The sequence below is a fragment of the Acanthochromis polyacanthus genome, chromosome 15, assembly GCF_021347895.1.
Source record: "Acanthochromis polyacanthus isolate Apoly-LR-REF ecotype Palm Island chromosome 15, KAUST_Apoly_ChrSc, whole genome shotgun sequence".
In the NCBI taxonomy this organism is placed as follows: domain Eukaryota; kingdom Metazoa; phylum Chordata; class Actinopteri; family Pomacentridae; genus Acanthochromis; species Acanthochromis polyacanthus.
Window position 1 is genome coordinate 12,487,264 of NC_067127.1, and position 15,929 is coordinate 12,503,192.

The 15,929-nt window shown below is 39.4% G+C and overlaps 2 protein-coding genes across 3 annotated transcripts; one reads left to right on the plus strand and one right to left on the minus strand.

The window, feature by feature from the left end:
- The first annotated feature begins 644 nt into the window (after positions 1 to 644).
- tmem14a (transmembrane protein 14A) lies at positions 645 to 6,143 on the plus strand. Its single transcript, XM_022205318.2, has 5 exons — positions 645 to 753; positions 1,154 to 1,236; positions 5,332 to 5,433; positions 5,525 to 5,612; positions 5,726 to 6,143. The coding sequence occupies exons 2-5, from the start codon at positions 1,161 to 1,163 to the stop codon at positions 5,766 to 5,768; spliced, it is 309 nt and encodes a 102-aa protein (XP_022061010.1). The 5' UTR covers positions 645 to 753; positions 1,154 to 1,160; the 3' UTR covers positions 5,769 to 6,143.
- A 139-nt stretch (positions 6,144 to 6,282) lies between these two features.
- On the minus strand, positions 6,283 to 8,623 carry gsta.1 (glutathione S-transferase, alpha tandem duplicate 1). Of its 2 annotated transcripts, none has more exons than XM_022205317.2 (7): positions 8,488 to 8,623; positions 8,282 to 8,402; positions 8,100 to 8,151; positions 7,732 to 7,864; positions 7,508 to 7,643; positions 7,279 to 7,404; positions 6,283 to 6,671 (listed from the first exon to the last, which is right to left on the minus strand). In XM_022205317.2, the coding sequence occupies exons 2-7, from the start codon at positions 8,366 to 8,368 to the stop codon at positions 6,537 to 6,539; spliced, it is 669 nt and encodes a 222-aa protein (XP_022061009.2). In that variant the 5' UTR covers positions 8,369 to 8,402; positions 8,488 to 8,623; the 3' UTR covers positions 6,283 to 6,536. The 2 variants fall into 2 exon arrangements, with proteins under 2 accessions (XP_022061009.2, XP_051816469.1); XM_051960509.1 differs by having other exon boundaries at positions 8,506 to 8,525.
- Positions 8,624 to 15,929: the final 7,306 nt, after the last annotated feature.

Consider the following 15,929-nt stretch of genomic DNA (forward strand, 5'->3'; position numbering starts at 1 on the left):
CAGTAAGATTATCCAACAGCTTCAGCATAATCTAATCACTGCTATATTAAAAGTCCACATTAAAACACAGCAATGAGGTAATGTAAGAGCACAGGGAAGAGTAAGAGCCTTATATGGTATTAAAAACCAGTGTTTACCACGTCGTACGGAGAAGGAGTGCCATCTGACCTCAGCATACAGCTCACAGTGATGACGACTGTAATTATCACCAGTAATAAATCTTAATGCAGTGATAAGTGCATAAAGAATGTTCAGGGGCTAAAGAGTCACAGCTGATACCTGCATGCATAAAATGACGCCATAAACCAGTACTGATAGAAAAGTTTCCTCAATAAACGATTTTCAACAATGATATTTGTCTTTGAAACATTTGCACAACACACAGTAACATTATCAAATAATCAATATGAGTGATATTAGACTCAATATTTCAAATCAAAGCCATACTTCTTGTAATATCCGGGGGCAAATCTATTTCAATTTACTAGATAAAAACGCAATCTGTGTCCAACTGGAAAATATATGAAGTCAACAAAGTTAATTAAGCTTCATGATTACACAGATAAATATAAAGAAGTATTTGGAAGTAAAAAAATATCCGCTGAATATTGCTTTCCCACTTTATCGTAGGTCAGCGAACATAGCACGAACTCCATTGCACATGCGCATTAGGGTTTTGTGGGCAGTAACGAGGAAGTGCAGTCACGGATTGAAAGTGTCAAACTGCTGCTGCTCCTTTGTTTAGACTTCAAGGTATGTCATACACACCAAGAGGAACCAAATAACCGCATAACAGTCGTTACATAGAAATATTGATTCCATATAAAGTAAATTATCAGCCTGAATACCTGCGTACATACTTTTGTGTAGCCATCTTATGGTGTTGTTTTGCATTCTAATCACTGAAGAGCTCACATCGACATCTAGCGGTTCCTCTTGGCTTCCTGCAAAGTTTGTGTTAGGATTTATTTTATTTATATCAAAGCTTGCGAAGGTATTACACCAGTCTAGTAAGTCCATATTTGTTGAAGAGTTGAAAATGTGGAGAAAATGTTTTTTTTTTTTTTTTTTTTTAGTGTCTGAGAGTGGCTAAACTTTGCTATTTAAAGTTCAACATGAGTGCTTGACACCCTGTATTGTATTTTGTCTGCAGCTTTGTGATGGCGATAGACTGGATTGGATTCAGCTATGCTGCTGCAGTCGCTTTTGGAGGATTCATGGGATACAAACGAAAAGGTTGAAAGGCCACATCTTAACTACACTGAACACAAATACAAACAGCATGCAAATGGTGTTATTTTCTGACTTAGAAATTTGTAATTTCAATTCTGTTTTTTTGGTAAGGAAAAGGGTTACATTCAAATCATGCACAGAAAGTCCCTGAGCTGATGAGTTAGCGGTAAATTGTCAACCATTGATTTCATCCACCCCCTCATCAGGAGTGGCTTTAGAGCACAATAATCAGACCACGTGGCCAGTATACAGACACGCTTTTGACCATAAAAGGACAACTTTAAATGTACCTTTACTAAACTTTGGTGTGGCCAGTACACAGACAATGTTTTGACCATAAAAGACTGCCTTTATGCAGTTTTGTTGAAACGGCGTGGCCAGTAAACAAACCCTTGTTTGACCATAAAAGGCCTGCCTTAACGTACACCTTTATTGTAATGGTGTGGTCAATAAAAAGACATACTTTTGTCCATAAAAGGGCATGTCAACATACATTTGTATTCACCACACGATGCCACTGATGACAGGAGAAATACAGCCATGGCCATAAGTTTGGACACAGCATGACTTAGTATGTCTGTTTTGATGTCTATTACAGAACATAACTAATATTTTTTGACAGCACCAGTTTAATTAGTCAACAAATCAACAAGGGATATAATATTATCAATAAATTCCAACAATTGGAACAACTTTATTCCCAAAACATAACATTAGATATTTGTGCAACAATTTTCAGTTAATATTCCAATGTCAGTATTTGCTGTCAAACATCAAATTTATGCACTGGAAATATCTGTATTTCATTTTGGTTGATGGCTATGACTGGTATAGACACGTGGACAAAATTGTTGGTACCCCTCAGTTAAAGAAGGAAAAACCCACAATTCTCACTGAAATCACTTGAAACTCACAAAAGTAACAATAAATAAAAATTTATTGAAAATTAAATAATCAAAATCAGCCATCACTTTTGAATTGTTGATTAACATAATTATTTAAAAAAACAAACTAATGAAATAGGGCTGGACAAAAATGATGGTACCCATAACTTAATATTTTGTTGCACAACCTTTTGAGGCAATCACTGCAATTAAACGATCTCTGTATTTGTCAATGAGCGTTCTGCAGCTGTCAACAGGTATTTTGGCCCACTCCTCATGAGCAAACAGCTCCAGTTGTCTCAGGTTTGATGGGTGTCTTCTCCAAATGGCATGTTTCAGCTCCTTCCACATATGTTCAATGGGATTCAGATCTGGGCTCATAGAAGGCCACTTTAGAATAGTCCAACGCTTTTCTCTCAGCCATTCTTGGGTGTTTTTGGCTGTGTGTTTTGGATCGTTGTCCTGTTGGAAGACCCATGACCTGCGACTGAGACCAAGCTTTCTGACACTAGGCAGCACATTTCTCTCCAGAATGCCTTGATAGTCTTCAGATTTCATCGTACCTTGCACACTTTCAAGACACCCTGTGCCAGATGCAGCAAAGCAGCCCCAAAACATTACTGAGCCTCCTCCATGTTTCACCGTAGGGACAGTGTTCTTTTCTTCGTATGCTTGGTTTTTGAGTCTATGAACATAGAGTTGATGTGCCTTACCAAAAAGCTCCAGTTTGGTCTCATCTGTCCAAAGGACATTCTCCCAGAAGCTTTGTGGCTTGTCAACATGCATTTTTGCAAATTCCAGTCTGGCTTTTTTATGAGTTTTTTTCAGCAGTGGTGTCCTCCTTGGTCGTCTCCCATGAAGTCCACTTTGGCTCAAACAACGACGAATGGTGCGATCTGACACTGATGTACCTTGGCCTTGGAGTTCACCTTTAATTTCTTTGGAGGTTGCTCTGGGCTCTTTGGATACAATTCCAACGATCCGTCTCTTCAATTTGTCATCAATTTTCCTCTTGCGGCCACGTCCAGGGAGGTTGGCTACTGTCCCGTGGGTCTTGAACTTCTGAATAATATGAGCCACTGTTGTCACAGGAACTTCAAGCTGTTTAGAGATGGTCTTATAGCCTTTACCTTTAAGATGTTTGTCTATAATTTTTTTTCGGATGTCCTGGAACAATTCTCTCCTTCGCTTTCTGTTGTCCATGTTCAGTGTGGTACACACCTTTTCACCAAACAGCAGGGTGACTACTTGTCTCCCTTTAAATAGGCAGACTGACTGATTATGAGTTTGGAAACACCTGTGATGTCAATTAAATGACACACCTGAGTTAATCATGTCACTCTGGTCAAATAGTTTTCAATCTTTTATAGAGGTACCATCATTTTTGTCCAGGCCTGTTTCATTAGTTTGTTTTTTTAAATAATTATGTTAATCAACAATTCAAAAGTAATGGCTGTTTTTGATTATTTAATTTTCAATAAATTTTTATTTATTGTTACTTTTGTGAGTTTCAAGTGATTTCAGTGAGAATTGTGGGTTTTTCCTTCTTTAACTGAGGGGTACCAACAATTTTGTCCACGTGTGTATATTGTAAGTGACAATTTTGTGGTATTTTCTAAGATTCACAAGCGTCATGGTACTTGTGTCCAAACTTATGGCCATGGCTGTATGAGAACAGAATATTAGCACTCTGGATGTTGACTTGTTGAATGTCACAGCTCCACCATTTGTCATCTGAGAAATTATTTCAGACAACAGCGAGTAAATGTGATCCTCTTTCAACCAACTTTCCCCTCAGGAAGACATGGACAACATTTCAAATGCAACATCAACAACCTCATGAACTTTCTGTGTCGCAATTGTGTGACTCATGACTGACTTGTGATTTATGACCCCAGTTTCACCTTGACCACTTCCTTTTCTGTGTGTGAGAACCGCCAATATACAGGGTGTCCATAAAGTCTCTTTGCAGTTTTAGGAATTTATTACAAAGGCAGTTGATAAGATGTCTAAACCACATTTGTTTTATTATGTTGTCAAAGTTGTTTCTCCCTCATTTAATACACCTCTCTATGGGCACCACTAGTTACATGAAGCACATCAAGACGGTACTCGATTTCTTGCCATGTTCGCTGTAGCATTGCCTCATCAATGGAGGCAATGGCATCAGAAATCTTTTGCTGCAAGTCATTAATGTCCCGTGTCGTTGCTCGATACACGATATCCTTAACAAGACCCAATTGAAAGAAGTCCAAGGGAGTGATATCTGGTGATTGTGGTGGACAAGGAATTGGCGCATCCCTTCCAATCCACCATTCTGAGGAGTAGTAGCCATTTTTTAGGTTTCATTGTGATTACAAACTTTAATAAACGATTACAATAAAACAATTCTGGTCAAGATATCTTATCAATTGCCTTTGTAATAAATTCTTAAAACTGTCAAAAGACTTTTTGGATACCCTGTACACACACACACGCACACGCACACACATATACCGGGCTTTGCAAAAGTTCTGTTACACTCGGTTTCATGATCTTTAGAGACGTTTACATGTCGGAGTGAAAAATTCCATTAAATAAACTGAAAGTTCTACCTTATAGGCAGGTGTCCTTAATACAATTTTTTTTCTCCGGTGAAGTTGTATCAAGATGGAAGTCAAAAGAGTTGAGATATCTGCTCTCCTTTGTGCTGAACATCAGCCGGATGACCGTCCACAGAGTCGCGTAGAGGCTAAAGAATGGTGAAGATCTTTCAGGTCTTCACCATTCTTGATAGATTACTGAAAGATCTTCACCATTCTTGAGCCTCTCCGCGACTCTGTGGACGGTCATCCGGCTGATGTTCAGCTGCTTGGCTCTGTCAGACTTGTGGCCAGCATGAAGGAGAGCAGATATCTCAACTCTTTTGACTTCCATCTTGATACAACTTCACCGGAGAAAAACATTTGTATTAAGGACGCCTGCCTATAAGGTAGAACTTTCAGTTTATTTAATGGAATTTTTCACTCCGACATGTAAACGTCTCTAAAGATCATGAAACCGTGTAACAGAACTTTTGCAAAGCCTGGTATATATATTCACCTAGAAAAAGTTTGATAAAATATTGCATGCTGTATTTATGCTTTATTCAGTGGAGATATGTACATCAGCATTTACAGGATACTTAATAAATATTTTACCTTGATTATCCTCATGTATCTCTGTTTTGTTGTAGGTAGCGTGATGTCCCTCATTGCAGGTTTAGTTTTTGGTGGATTTTCTGCTTACGGTGCCTGTAACGTCTCTAATGACCCAAAGGACATCCAGGTGTCACTGCGTAAGTCTAGCTAGGTTCATTCTTACATGCTACATTTCAGCTTTTCTTAAATCAAAGGATAACGGTGTTTTTGTTTTGTTTTTTGTTTTAGTTGCTGCAGGAGCCCTCGCAGTCGTCATGGGAATGAGATACAAGAAATCTGGGAAGCTAATGCCTGCTGGGATCATGTCAGGGCTAAGGTCAGAGTCAAATGTGCTTATCATGCAGGAAGAAATGCTTGAGGAAATCAAGAATTGTGAAAGCAGTTATTGCTGATTTAGTCATTGTTAATTTGCGGTCTCTTTGCTCACAGCTTGTTGATGGTGTTCCGGTTGTTGCTGCTGATCATGGCGTGACCGAGAGGAAAACTCTGAGCAGCCTGAGGCCTCTGTGGCTCTCAGTGAACAAAGCCTTGTTTTAAAGGAAGCATCATTCCCACTTATCACACTAAAACAAATCCTATAGCTTTTGGATGATCTCTTTACAGAAGAGGTCTTTTGCTAATTTTCCATACATCAGAGCTGTAGTTTTTTTTCTACATGAGCCTGTGTATGAATGTGTGATTTATGAATAATGTTTTTGATTTATTCCCTCACACAACATTACTGACATTACCACAGCTTTATGGATGCTCAGCAGTGGCTTATATATACTACAATATCAGTTGTGCAGGCTGCTAAATGTGAGCTGAAACCTTCCAGATTAAACGATTAAATCTGTTTTCTTGTCTGCTTTTGAGGGAAAAGAATTAAGCTATTATGTTTACAAATTTTGTAATAAGATAAAAACTAAATAAACATTGATTTATGTTTAAAAAAAAGTTTGTTTTTTTCTTGTGTGCAAGGAACAAAGACACAGCAGCTCATCAAATATTCCTCAAATTAGAAATTTATTTAGTAGAAATCTTCACATTAGAACAAACATTTAATGTTAATGAATGATTACATAAATTCCTCTTTTGCGAAACAGATTCATTCGTCTGTGCTGGATAAGTGCAGTATTCATCTCAATATCAACCACTACATAAAATTGATTAACATGCCATAGGTGCTACATTTGCATGCTGACTGATAATGAATTATGTCACCCATGTGAGAAAAGTACCAGATCTTTTACAGAGTATATTACAACTGAATTTTCATCTGGAACACTTCTTGGACAGTCTTTGTGTAGGTTTCGTCTGGTATTGGCCTCCTCTTGCTGCCTGGCTGCAGAAACCTTCGAACGGCTGGAATACTGGTCATCCTGCCCTGAAAAGACTAAAGGGAAACAGAAAGAGCGCTGAATGTTAACAATGCACATCAGGACACAGTCATCTTTTTTTCTTTAACCCTCCTGTTGTCCTCATTTACGAGCACCAAAAAATATTGTTTCCTTGTCTAAACAAACAAACAAAACAAAACCCAAATTTCTGAAAATTTGCAAAACCTTCAGGAAGAAAATTCCAATAATTCCTTAAAAGTTTTGTTTAAAAAAAAAACAAATTTGGCGAGAAAATTCTTGTAAATATGTTCAAAAAAATGAGTACAAATCTTTCAGAAAATCCTAAAAAATATCTAAAGTGATTACATATATATATCAGTAAAACTTCTAATAGTTTCTTTAAGAACATTCACAAAAAAATCAACCAAAATCCACCCAAATTCGCTGGATTTTCGTTGATTGTTTGTGATTTTTCTTAAGAAACATCTTTAACATTTCTTTCTTCCACCAAAAAATGTTCAAAAATTTCCCAAAAATGTTGAAAATGTGGACATCAGAAGTTTCACTGTGAAAAATATATATTTTTCCCACATTTTCAAACTTTAAACCGGGTCAATTTTGACCAGCAGGACAACACGAGCGTTAATACAATGCCTTTCTCACCTTGAGGCTGTCATAATCACGAAGAATATCACAAAAACATTCCTCCAACATCAGGGTGCATTCGAGCAGCAGCACATCTGCACAGGTCACTCTGCCTCCCACCAGGTACACTTTCTCAGTCACAGCCTGAGAAAGTTTCAGAGGCACAAAATAACTCATGTTAGCATAAATATCAATCATTTCTAATCACTTTTTTTAGAAGCAAAATGTGTCAGTCACTATGCCACACCTTCTCAAACACAGGGAGGTAGCGCTCTATCGCTTTGGCCTTAATTTTGTCCAGTTGTGGTTTACGGTCCACACAGAAGGGCAGAGCCATCATCATCTCCATGAAATCCATCAGTCCCTCGCAGTACATGTTGATCCTAAAGGGACGCACTTATCGTCACTCATCTGCAATCATGATATAGAAGAGACTCCCATCTTTACACGATAAAAAGATATGGACCGTACATGACACGCTCTTTGGCATCTTTCCCATGGAGACTGTACTTCTCCGCAATGTACTGAAAGATTGCTTTTGTTTGGATAAGCTTCATGCCATCGATTTCCACCATGGGAACCTGCTGAAACATGAGCGAGCCATCTGCAGAGAAAACACAACAGCAGATAATCCAGACTGCCACTCCTTGTAAAACATTAACTCACCCTGTGCATTATGTGACTATAGGCCAACAAGACCTTCACCTCCTATGTGCTGCTTCATTCATGGTTACATCATGTGTGGGTGGAAGTTGACAGATAAAAAGATGGACAATGCAAGCATGTGACTTGGAAAAAGGCCAGAAGAGTCCACCCACACCTCTTTGCAACCAACTTACCCTTCAGCAGTTTCTCATACTGCTCCCGATTGGTCAGATACATCTCATCAAACTGTGAACATTAAATGACACAACAGCTTTAGTGCACATTCAGGAGGTTAAGGGGTCTATAAAAGAAAGCACAGGTGCAAAAAACAAACAAAAAACATAAAAAAAAACCATGAAAATCTCTTTTCTCTTACCTCTACCTCTGCCACTGTCAGAAGCCAGCGGATTGACTCCATTTTCCCTCTTCCATTGAAGTAGTGCAGAATAACTCTTTCAGACATGGTTGTTGTGTTTTGGAATTGAAATTCAGAGAAACTAAAGTAAAAGAGAAAACGCACACCAAATCACACACTACTGAATAAAAACGAACGTACTGCTGTTTCGTCTTAAGTTTGCATACCTGTGCACCGCCAGTCACCTGCAGAGGAGTGAAGTAGAAAGCTGCAGAAAAGTTTACGCAGTTATATAACATCAGAGTCGGGAGGAGAAACGTGGAAGTCTTGTGGAAAATTTGAACGTTGTGATTGGTTGCTTGTAGCCAATAGGAAGCTGGCTGTTTAACATATTACCGTTAAGCATCATGGGTAAGACCCTAACTCGCCTGTTTAATCGTTTATTTATCGGCAGGTTCCGTAAAACTATCGACCTACTATATGGTGAAAAAATAAGCGAGGAAGACGCTACACAATAGCGGCAGTTACTTCGACGAGCAACACCGTGATAGTGATCTCATTTCCGCTGTGGGCTTTATATTATTTCCGTCCTTCTATACACTGTTGGATGTGAGGGCGATCTGGCTGCGACATCTGTCACCCCATTGATCGCTAGGGTTGATTCGGCTGATCTGGCTGGCTAGGCGGGTGTCCCCTTCCTCCCTCACCGCTCCATGTGTGTCCCTCCCGACGCTCCGCGCTCGGTGGAAGCGGACGAAGTCCCCCCGCGGCGGACGACCATCCATCGGTATACCAGTAGCTGCGCTCCCCTGCTAGAACCTCCAAACAAGCTCAAGGCCCATTTGTAGGAGAAACGTAGGGAAGTCAAGCTCCAAGCTTCAGACACATCCAAATGCGGCGCTGCACGTGGCAGTTTGCCTTCCTTTTTCAAATGTAATGGTTAAACTTTTTATTTACTAGAGTGATACAACACATTCAAATAAATATAAAATGAAAAAATCTTTTTAATTAATTTAATTGAATTAATTATTTCACATTTAGATTTTCTGTATTATATATAAAAAGTAAAATATAAAATATCAAATAAAATCTATAAAATATTTAAAATAAATAAATATAAACTATAAAAAATAAAATATATAAAATTAAAAGTAATAAAATATATGCAAAACAAACATGTGTAACAAAAACACATCTTATATTATTATGAGATATGAAAAATGACGTTTATAATCCTTCCTTTTTATTTTATTCTTTATATAAAAATAACTAATAATAAAAAAATTAAAAATGTATACTACTCTTATACTCATATTATTCATTGTTAATGTTATAATTTTAGCATATTGTACATTTTTATTTATCATTTTATTCCTCACATTTTACTTTGAACAGTAAAGTGTGACATAAGGACTACACACTAACAACAGCACATAAAAACTGTGTTAAAATAAGAGAAAAAAGTAGTCAAAAATAATGACATTATAAAGAGTTGCAGCCAATTGCATGTATGTTACCTTTATGCATAACAGTGTGTGAGAATACATCTATATGTTCTAAACATATTTATGTTACATATACATATTCACAATATACTCATATTTACAATTACAGCTTTTGGAACTACTTCCTTTAAATGAGCCTTAAAATATAAAACAGCTAAATGACTCAAAGATAGCTGTATTTTTCTATTTTTAACATATCAGTACACGTAACTTCTCTCCTTGTTCTTTTGATAAATTTCGCATGTTCATACCATTTATTTTGTTCATGCATTGTTAAGAAGTTACTGTTTCTACTGGTAATTTTGCTGTATCTTAGCACATTTATAGTGCTTTTTAATCTGTTCCACATTGTCGTCTCACATTGCATTGCACTTTTACTGCTTCTTTCCGGATGCATTAGATTGTTTTAGCACTCGTCATCTGTGCAATGACCTAAACTGACTCTAATCTAATCTAACCTTTACTCTTATCTTGCTCCCTCTTCATACATTCATATGCCACCATTGTGTGCCACTGACAGTGAGTAATCTGTCTCCTATAGATTCTGTTTGATTCTCTCAGCAGGTATTTCTGCTTTCAGAGCTGCAGGTTTCTGATCTGCAGTTACCGGCCCTCACCTCTCTCCCAGTGTTCATTGTTCTCTTATGTGCTGTTTGTTTGATTTCTGTCTCATGTCCTTTAGCCTCACCCCAACCAGTTGAGACAAGTGTTAGGCCTTCGTTGACACTGGTTTTGCTGGTTTCCTCCTGACAAAAGGGAGTTTTTTGTTCCCATAAGTAGCTCAAAGGGTGTCCTTGGATTTCAATATAATACTGTAAGGTCTTTATCTTTTTATGTGAAATGCCTACAGTGACTTGTTGTGAGTTTGCGCTACATGAACAAAACAGAATTGAATGTAATTAATTATAATATGTAAATATGTGGGGCTGCACAGTGGAGTAGTGGTTAGCACTTTCGACTTGCTGCGATCTTTCTGTGTGGAGTTTGTATGTTCTCCCTGTGCATGCGTGGGTTTTCTCCGGGTACTCCGGCTTCCTCCCACAGTCCAAAAATATGCTGAGGTTAATTGATTATTCTAAATTGCCCGTAGGTGTGAATGCGAGTGTAATTGTTTGTCTGTATATGTAGCGCTGCGACAGACTGGTGACCTGTCCAGGGTGTCCCCTGCCTTCGCCCGAGTCAGCTGGGATAGGCTCCAGCACCCCCCGCGACCCTAATGAGGATAAAGCGGTGTATAGAGAATGGATGAATGTAAATATGTGATGATATAATGCTCACTGCAAATTCTGAAGCACTAAGCACATTTTCTGCATCTGTCATCTGTAAACTTTTAATAAAAAAACACTGATGTATTTGTCTTTTCAAACATTTCACCTACTTCACCCAACCTCCTGTAAATTTCAGTGAGCAATTTCGCGAGGGGATGATGGGGCATGGCAGTCCCTCCTTTTAGCAAATAGATCAAACTACATCCTTCTTGTTCATCTGTCATCTGTATGGTTTGTTGGAGGTGTGGTAGCAGGAGGCACACTTCCATTGGACCATTCCCTGTGTCCAAAAGTTGCAAATCATGCTATGCAGCAAATGGAAAGTTAACTATTAACATACTGTTTGTGTGTTTTTGACAAACATGTGATTTATTTTATTCTCCATTAACTCATGGCAACACTGGCGTCCTGTGGCTGTATTTTTATAGCAAAAAATATTCTTATTTCTCCACACCTACAGCAGAAGAGTAGGAAGATCATACATTACGGACATCACATTTCAATTGTCTGTTGTCTGTTGTTCTTTAAATCCTAATGTGTATAAATGCTTGCAAACAGACAAGTCATTACATTATACACTCTAATAAATTTAATCTGCATTGCATCAGTATAAATTCACTGCATTCCTGCACATGCAGCATTAAAAGTGTGATTTTAGTGACCTGGATTAATCTCTGGCAGCAGATTAACCCAGTGCTCATCCTGCTGCAGCTGTTAACCACACATGGAAAATGGACAGATAGGAAATCCTTAGAGCTTCAGTAGGAGGCAGTTGGACTTGTGTTTTTAGTTCTGAAAGATATTTCAGCCCTCAACCGAGAAGCTTTTTCAGTTCTAACTGACTGACGGTTTACAGATCCCAGATAGCAAACTATGGGTGAATCAATGTTGAATCTATGTTGAGACCTAACGTCGAAATTATACAGAAAGCGCAAGGTTGATAAAATGCTGAGTCAACGTTTGCTTTTCAACCATAAATCACACTTTACCCAGATAGCAAAAGATGTTAAATCAATGTTGAATTAGGGTTAAGAAGGTTGAATTGTGGTTACGGTTGAAGACTGATGGTTGAATCAACGTTGATTCAACAACATTTTGTTAACATTGAAGTTTGTGTTTAAAAGATACCATTGAATCTACGTTGTATTTTGGTTTAATTAAAGTGTTTGACAGGTCAATGTTTAATTAATGTTGAATCTATGTTTGCAAACATGTAATCTATGTAAGCAAACGTTGACTCAACATTTTATCAACCTCGCGCTTTCTGTATAATTTCGACGTTAGGTCTCAACATAGATTCAACATTGATTCACCCATAGTTTGCTATCTGGGATATATAAATCACATGTCCAATAGTGCATCAACAACCCAAAATTGACATGCCTCGAGTTGTGAATGTTTGTGTAACTGCTAGATCAGGGACAAGTGAAGGTTGTAATGATGGTGGAAAGAGATCTCAAGGACCTCAAGAGTCGCGTTTTGTTCAGAGATTGCTCTCAAAAGATATGTCTTCTCTGTTGACAATGTATCCTCTGGGACAGGGGTGTCAAACATCTGGCCCGCGGAGCAACATCGGCCTGTGAAAGGGATGACTTTTGTGACAGCTCCTAGGCCTCAGGACCTGTTCCCGTTTAGCTGGTTACTAGCAGCTGAGAGAGTGGCTCTTTGGCCACGATGGCTGACACCTGGGTTGGCTCCTCTATATATTCACTGGTGTTTTAGCTGGTAATCTCTCTCATCCTCTATTTCCTCTTTGGTTCCCTGTGGTCTGGTTTGGTTGAGCTATTTTGTTTTCTACTACACATGATCACACATCCATTCACCACACAGATGAACTGATTGTACATTTAACTCAGTTTCTTTCATAAATTTCATTTAAGTTTAATTGGCCATATGTGATCTCCTTCTTGTGTCCTTCCTCTGAGCCAGGTTGTGACCATTTGCAAAGTGTAAAAATTACAAAGGTGAAAATGAATACCTGCTGTGAAAATATTTAAAGACATCAAACATTGTGCAATATAATGTCAGCCAGCAGCTTAAGTATGACTGAGTTTGGTTTGGTTGAACCCTATTGTTGATGTGCTGCCACAACTTTTATGTATTTACAGATACATTTTAAACATTTGCAATAACTTAACCTTATTCCTTAATACTTCCCACTTTAGTTTGTATTGTTTGTCAGGAGGGCTGCATAGTGGAGTAGTGGTTAGCACTTTTGCCTTGCAGCAAGAAGATCCCCGGTTCAAATCCCGGCTTGGGCCTGGGATCTTTCTGCATGGAGTTTGCATGTTCTCCCTGTGCATGTGTGGGTTTTCTCTGGGTACTCCGGCTTCCTCCCACAGTCCAAAAACATGCTGAGGTTAATTGATTACTCTAAATTGCCCGTAGGTGTGAATGTGAGAGTGATTGTTTGTCTGTATATGTAGCCCTGTGACAGACTGGTGACCTGTCCAGGGTGTCCCCTGCCTTCGCCCGAGTCAGCCGGGATAGGCTCCAGCACCCCCCGTGACCCTAATGAGGATAAAGCGGTGTGTAGAGAATGGATGGATGGATGGATGGATGTTTGTCAGGATTACTACACAGATGTGGAGATGAATGGAAATTTAAAATAATTTCTAGATGTTGGTAAGTTGTAAAATTCTATATTGTTCAGTTCCAGATACCTGCGACTAAATGTTGTGTGTCTTTGTAGACACTGTGATCTGTAAGTTGTAATACACAAATGGTAAACCGAAGCATAATATTGTTGAAATTTTGCTTGTTTTGCTTAAGAAATTTCAGGTTGTTCATATTGTTTTGCAAAAAAGATAGCTCATTTAAATGTGAACATTGTCAGAATTTACTTTTTTTTGCACTAAAACAAAGGGAAACATTAAGAGTTGTTGATATTTATAGGTTAGCATGTTACGATTTTACTGGACCGGCACACTTGAGATCAAATTGGGCTGAATGTTGCACCTGAGCCAAAATGAGTTTGACACCCCAGCTTTAGGAGATCTGCTGAGTCCTGTCCTGAGGAGACTCTACTGTGTTGTGCCACACCAGTCACATATGGGATGATGGGATGTTATTTTTCTCTTCTTTTGTTTAATTCTGTTTTTCCAGATGCACTATATTGCCGAAAGCATTCCCTCAGCCATCCAAATAATCAGAATCAGGTGTTCCAATCACTTCCATGGCCACAGGTGTATAAAATCAAGGACCTGGGCATGCAGACTGCTTTTACAAACATTTGTGAAAGAACGGGTCGCTCGAAGGAGCTCAGTGTATTCTAGCGTGGAACTGTGATAGGATGCCACCTGTGCAACAAATCCAGTCATGACATTTCCATGCTCCTAAATATTCCACAATCAACTGTATTATAAGAAAGTGGAAGTGTGTGGGAACGACAGCAACTCAGCCACCAAGTGGTTGGCCATGAAAACTGGCGGAGCAGGGTCAGTGGATGCTGAGGCGCATAGTGCCAAGAGGTGGCCAACTTTCTGCAGAGTCAATCGCTACAGACCGTCAAACTTCATGTGGCCTTCAGATTAGCTCAAGAACAGAGCTTCAGCAGAGAGCTTCATGGAATGGGTTTCCATGGCCGAGCAGCTGCATCCAAGCCGTACATCACCAAGTGCAATGCAAAGCGTGGGATGCAGTGGTGTAAAGCATGCTGCCACTGGACTCTAGAACAGTGGAGACGCCTTCTCTGGAGTGACCAATCGTGCTTCTCCATCTGGCAATCTGATGGACCAGTCTGGGTTTGGCGGTTGCCAGGAGAACCATACTTGTTGGACTGCGTTGTACCAAGTGTAAAGTTTGGTGGAGGGGGGGAGTATGGTGTGGGGTTGTTTTTCAGGAGCTGGGCTTGGCCCCTTAGTTCCAGTGAAAGGAACTCTGAATGCTTCAGCATACCAAGACATTTTGGACAATTCCATGCTCCCAACTTTGTGGGAACAGTTTGGAGCTGGGCCCTTCCTCTTCCAACATGACTGTGCACCAGTGCACAAAGCAAGATCCATAAGGACATGGACGACAGAGTCTGGTGTGGATGAACTTGACTGGCCTGCACAGAGTCCTGACCTCAACCCGATAGAACACCTTTGGGATGAATTAGAGCGGAGACTGAGAGCCAGGCCTTCTGGTCCAACATCAGTGTGTGACCTCACAAATGTGCTTCTGGGAGAATGGTCAAAAAACACACTCCTAAACCTTGTGGACAGCCTTCCCAGAAGAGTTGAATCTGTTATGGCTGCAAAGGGTGGACCGACGTCATATTGAACATGATGGATTAGGTGATTTCTTCATATGTGCATGTTCATTTTCTTTCCCGTCTGTCATCTAGGGACATTCTGTAAGGTTCTGATAACCTCCAGTTTATGTTCCTTCTGTGTTTGTTTCCAGCATAATAATAACTTCATAGTTGAGACTTCCATCTTCCTCAATGCACAGCACAATACAAAAATGACAGTTTGTTTCCCCAGACTTCCTCACTTATAAATTTGATGTTGCTGTCCACTGAGCTGATCTTTTCTGTTAGTGTTGCTTCTTCTTCTTCTTGGGTTTAATTGTGACTCATGTGTCGCCCACATATCTGAACCAGTAGCTGGGAATTGTTCCGTTGAAAGAGGCCAGGGCTCTGCTTTCCATTTCTTCATCCATGTAGAGATGGGCCACAATGGGTGATACTGAAGAATCCACGGTGCAGTCGTGCTTCTGTCGTTAGAAACCCTCATCGTAGCTGAAATGTAGGTGATAGTCAGGCAGCAGGGCAAACATCTGACTGGAGATGAAGCTTGTTCTGTTGTTTAAACAGCTGTCCTGCAGTCGTTTTCTGACGCTCCACCGCATCCGATGTCATTATATATGTAAACAGAGAGATGACATCAAATGGCACCATAGTTTCACTTCCTG

Bases quoted from the DNA above. Each gene is read 5' to 3' on its own strand.
- tmem14a (XM_022205318.2), top strand. From the start codon at position 1,161: ATGGCGATAGACTGGATTGGATTCAGCTATGCTGCTGCAGTCGCTTTT. The intron at 1,237-5,331 runs GTTGAAAGGCCA...GTTTTGTTGTAG, and splicing joins CATGGGATACAAACGAAAAG to GTAGCGTGATGTCCCTCATT. The intron at 5,434-5,524 runs GTAAGTCTAGCT...TTTTTGTTTTAG, and splicing joins GGACATCCAGGTGTCACTGC to TTGCTGCAGGAGCCCTCGCA.
- gsta.1 (XM_022205317.2), bottom strand. From the start codon at position 8,368: ATGTCTGAAAGAGTTATTCTGCACTACTTCAATGGAAGAGGGAAAATG. The intron at 8,152-8,281 runs GTAAGAGAAAAG...TAATGTTCACAG, and splicing joins TGACAGTGGCAGAGGTAGAG to TTTGATGAGATGTATCTGAC. The intron at 7,405-7,507 runs GTGTGGCATAGT...AAACTTTCTCAG, and splicing joins ACCTCCCTGTGTTTGAGAAG to GCTGTGACTGAGAAAGTGTA.